Source organism: Olea europaea, chromosome 16 (genome assembly GCF_002742605.1).
Source record: "Olea europaea var. sylvestris chromosome 16, O_europaea_v1, whole genome shotgun sequence".
NCBI lineage: Eukaryota > Viridiplantae > Streptophyta > Magnoliopsida > Lamiales > Oleaceae > Olea > Olea europaea.
In genome coordinates, this window is record NC_036252.1 from 1,070,164 (window position 1) to 1,075,335 (window position 5,172).

Genomic DNA, 5,172 nt, shown 5'->3' on the forward strand with positions numbered 1-5,172 from the left:
ATGCAAAATCCTTGATGCACTGGAATATGAAAATGACGATTGATAGAGAGTGTGGAATCTTGGGATTAATTGTGGTTCACATAGATGTATTTATTCGTCTCAAACAAAAACTTCCTTCTTCTTCTTTTCCCTTTTCCTTTGTCTTGCCTTCGAGAAGCAGTACCAACATGTTTAATTTTGTTTGAAATGGTTGGGTCAATCAACAAATATGTCGTTTGTTTTACAACTCAACATGGTATTCTTTCGTCGAGCACTGTACAAATTATAAACATGGACTAATGATTCTTGATTTTGGTTCCGTTTTCTGACTTTTTTTCTTTTTTTTAAAAACTAACAGCAACCTCCACTTCTAATTCTAATTAAGGGCCCGTTCGGTAGTGATTATGAGAATTGATTTTTTGACTATTAGAGAGAAAAATGTGTTCTATCTATCAAAAATAATAGTTGAAATAGTGAAACACTAGTGAAAAAATTAATTTTTTGAGGGTGAAAAATTGCTGTTAAACGGGAGCTAAAATGTCTACTTTTAAACATCACGGGACAATGTTACATGTACATCCACTTTTACACCGAATTTTTCACCTACACACACAATAGGAGGGCGGATCCCACATGTCAAAATTTTTAAATGCACGTTTAGGTAATCAATTCGATAACCCAAATTTGGTACATATATATTTATCCAAAATAACGATATCTTCACTCTTACACTGATTTCATTTCTAGCTCTTACCACCTTGTATGATGGCGTAACTACTGCAATGTGAAGTGCAATCTTACCGACTAATATCACCTACCACCCTCTCTATTATTTTTCTCGAGACACGAGCGATTTGTTTAAGATATTATTGCAAATCTGTACTGACACATAAAAACAAAGAATTTTTTAAGGGGAAAAAACCCAAAAATATATTTATTTATTTTTAAATGTAAAAAAACAGTCCATACCTTAACCTACCGATTAATATTGAGTAGTAGCCAACTCAAGAACCTCAAATTTCTGGCTTTTTACTTTTCAGTTGCAGTCTCTGAGGAATCCTCTCCTCTTTTTTACTGGAAAATGTTGTCTTTGAATCTTCTTCCTTCCTCAAATGTCACTTTCTCTAAAACCAATCACAAATGTCCCATAAATTCTTCACTTTTGGATCCAATTCTTGTGAACAGACATAGAAATCCACAGTTTCCCTTTCATACATTCCAAAAACCCACTTCAAAAATTAATAATATAGTCTTGTTTAGGCCTTCTGAAGAACCGTTGTCCCAGATCTCTAAATCAAGATTAGATTTTGGAAAAATATTGACAACCCCTTTTGGGTTCTCTTCAAGATTTGTAGCCAGAGCGGCCTCTGGAGCGCCACAAGAAGCCAGCCCAGACGGTGAAATTGAAGTCTCAAAGCCAGACAAGAATCTGAAGCTAGCTCTTATTTTTGGTCTATGGTACTTTCAGAACATTGTTTTTAACATTTACAATAAGAAGGCGTTGAATATTTTTCCATATCCATGGTTTCTTGCATCATTTCAATTGTTTTGTGGATCTGTTTGGATGTTTATTCTTTGGTCTTTAAAGCTTCAGCCTTGCCCAAAAATCAACAAGTCATTTATTGTTGCGCTTCTTGGACCTGCACTTTTCCACACAATAGGCCACATTTCAGCATGCGTTTCATTCTCAAAAGTGGCTGTTTCTTTCACTCATGTAATTAAATCAGCAGAGCCTGTTTTTTCAGTGGTGTTTTCATCGTTTATTGGTGAATCATATCCGTTAAAAGTCTGGCTATCGATTCTCCCAATTGTTTTTGGTTGCTCATTGGCTGCTGTCACCGAAGTTTCCTTCAATTTTGGGGGCTTGTGGGGTGCTATGATAAGCAATGTTGGATTTGTACTTCGTAACATTTACTCGAAAAAGAGCTTGCAGAATTTCAAGGAAGTTGATGGGTTAAATTTGTATGGTTGGATTAGTATTATCTCATTGGTCTATCTATTTCCAGTGGCTGTTTTTGTGGAAGGGTCTCAATGGGTTACAGGGTATCATAAAGCTATTGCAAGTATCGGAACCCCGTCAACATTTTACCTATGGGTGATGTTATCAGGACTGTTTTACCATCTCTATAATCAATCGTCCTACCAAGCACTTGATGACATTAGCCCACTTACATTCTCAGTCGGGAACACTATGAAGAGAGTGGTTGTAATCATCGCTACTGTTTTGGTTTTCAGGAATCCGGTTAGGCCATTGAATGCACTTGGATCGGCCATAGCCATATTCGGCACATTCTTGTATTCACAGGCAACAGCTAAAAAACCGAAAGTCCAGGCGGGTGACAAGAAGGATTAAAAGATGGTTCTTGTTTATTTCTTGTTATGTTTTCTTCATAGAACTTGGACTGCTTATCTTTTATCCAAGGTCAAAAATTCATGGACACTTGAAAATTTGATCTGCAAGTTTCTTTAGAATGAGGCTTAGTTTGTCATGTTGTTGGTTTGTTGCTATGAAGGCCTATTTGTTTATTGTTTGCATTTACATATCATTACATGTCTCCATTTTTTTTTATCATTTTTTACTGAATCTTCCATAGAAGTGTTAAAGTTCGGGAAGCCTAATATGAAATGCAATTTCGTTGGCTCTTCGTGCATAAATTGCAGATGATAAAACTTCGACACTACAAATAAGCCGAAGATTAAAATAATCCAAATTATTTGAGATTCACAAGATGCAATACAACATCTTCACGTCTGATGGCGTTGTACAGAAACCTTCTGGGGTTATTTTCTAATTCTTGTGTATTGGCATCATTTTTTTTAGGATCACTTTCGAATGATGAGATTTCAGGAGTGTACTTCCGTTTAAATATAATTAAGGTCACTATATATTTTATACAACTTAAATGACAGGATTTATTTTATATCCTTCCGTTTGAAGATAGGCAGTAAAGAAGAATGAAGTTGAGTGAATAATTCCCATTTTGTGTTGGTGTTTGGTAGATTCTGATAAATTTGTTGCAGCCTGCAGGACTACTCTACTTTCATTTGAACATCTTGGAAGCACATTTATGGTGTGTTGGCATGGTTTTTTGGGGCTAAGAAGTTGCTTTTGACCTATTTGAATAATTTTCTGAAAATTTTTGTCCGATTAGAAGATTTCTAGAGGCCGACCCAGGTTGGCTTTTTGAGGAAGTTCTTCTACAAAAAGTATACAAGTTATCAAAAATAGGTTCTTATAGCATTTTTATCCATCTTGCTTTTGTCTTGTCTCCTTCATGGTCGTCACAGATTAGCCGTGAAATCTAGTTTTGCTTGTCTCTACTGTGCATCCATTAGCATTGCCTCTCGTGTTGATCAATGGATTATGATGGTGAAAAGAACATTGGCTGGAACTTGAAATTTCTCACATGAATGATGAATCTGTTGTTCAATTCTGAATTCAGACTTTTGTAGCAATCATATAGTTTCTTCTTGTCGCATTTGTTTGGTGTGGCCACAAATTATTGTCAACATTTGCTAGTCCCTTCCCCCAATATTCTTTTCTGAGCAAGTTTCTTCTTCCACATCTCACCCATGTCCCAATTGCAAACCGAAATCCAGAAAACACTTACCCATCCGTCGACCTGCTATTGCTGATCACCACTTCGACTAAAGGCCATTGTCGCAAAAGCAAAACCAACATCTTAAACAACAACACAAAGAATCTCTCCCAATTTGAAAATCACAATCTCAAAACCATCTCCATCGAATGAGACTGGGCATCGAAATGGCTAATAAATCTATCAAAAGGAGGAGATAAAAATCAAACAAAAGCTTTCCCCAGTAATTCAAATGCTGATGACCGGAGATTGATAGCTTTGATACCAAAGAAGGAATACTCAAGCAGCGAGGTGGAAGAAAACGATGGTGCTAGCTCTACAAGTGCGAGTCCATATGAAATGGGAACTAAGAAAGTAGATTGTGGTTATATGAAGAATCAATAAACCTGTTAATAGTTTTGTATCAGTTGTGCACTCTGTGCATGAGGGATATGGGAACGAAAATGACTCCGATGGCAAGTCAAGAGCCCTCGAGAACGCCCACTCCTATTAGAGTCTCCACATTGGTATCAAAAAGCCCCATATGCTTGGGTCCATCAACTCTTGTGAGAAGTCAAATCGGATTGCTAGCTCTCGATAATGGTCAAACTGTTACAATTCCAACTAAGAGGAGAGAAGAGGTGATGGAGAATGTTGTTCAAAATCAATAAAAACGGGTCTGGAATAGGAAGCCAAGAAGGCCACAAGGACATGTGGTCACATAGGCTAGCCCTGTAGCTAATTGATCTATGTGGTCGCATAAATTTGTTCTATGCAACCACATAGAGTTAGAAAATAACAATTGAGGGCTGTTTTTCAGTTTTATTTCCAATGACTCTTGGAGGGTATTTTGCAACTCTTCATCACGTCTTAGTACCAATTCGTGGGGTGTTGATCAAGGCTTATATATAGATGATGAAATGATCAATATATTACATTACAAACAATTAAGAAATAGTACTTCATTCCACAAAAGGATCAAAACTTCCTTTCTTCTATATTCATATGATTTCCCTCCTTATGTTCTTATAGTTTTGGAGAATCACACCAGTGATTAGTGTTGAATTCTCTACAAGGCTTGATTAATCCTGCAAACTATTTGTCACGAGACTCTTTAGGCATCAAAATTGTATTCAAGAGGGGGCAAATTCGTTTGAGGACAACGATATCATGTTCAAACCTTCATATTCGTGTTCAACTTCTTGATGTATTTTCTATCTTGTTTCTTCTCCATTCCCTTGATGTTGAAATATTTTCCACCAATCTCAAACGATATTTTTTCAACGAAGAAACGAACCGTTATGGCGATGATCAAGTTTTGTTCGTTTGGAACAGCGTTGAAGAGATTTTACGCACTTGATTAGGAATTGGCACCGTTATCGAAAGCTACACTTCTTCCACAAACGAAATCTGGATTGCTTTAGAAAGAAATGTTGAAGAAGGATTGAATCCATCGTCAAGTATTCGACTTTGGTAATTATCATCTCGCCTTCTCAATTTCCATTTTGAATACATATGTGCATGATTATATATCGAAAGTTGTTAAGCAATGTGTTATCTCCTTTGTGATTTAAGTTGAAATCGAAAATTGGTTAATTAAAACCAAGATAATCTT

At 36.4% G+C, this 5,172-nt stretch overlaps 1 protein-coding gene across 1 annotated transcript; it reads left to right on the top strand.

Annotated features, from left to right (window-relative positions):
* The first annotated feature begins 940 nt into the window (after positions 1–940).
* LOC111411619 (xylulose 5-phosphate/phosphate translocator, chloroplastic-like) lies at positions 941–2,520 on the top strand. The gene has a single exon (XM_023042133.1). It carries the CDS (start codon positions 1,061–1,063, stop codon positions 2,330–2,332), a length of 1,272 nt encoding a protein of 423 aa, XP_022897901.1. The 5' UTR covers positions 941–1,060; the 3' UTR covers positions 2,333–2,520.
* The last annotated feature ends 2,652 nt before the right edge of the window (positions 2,521–5,172 follow it).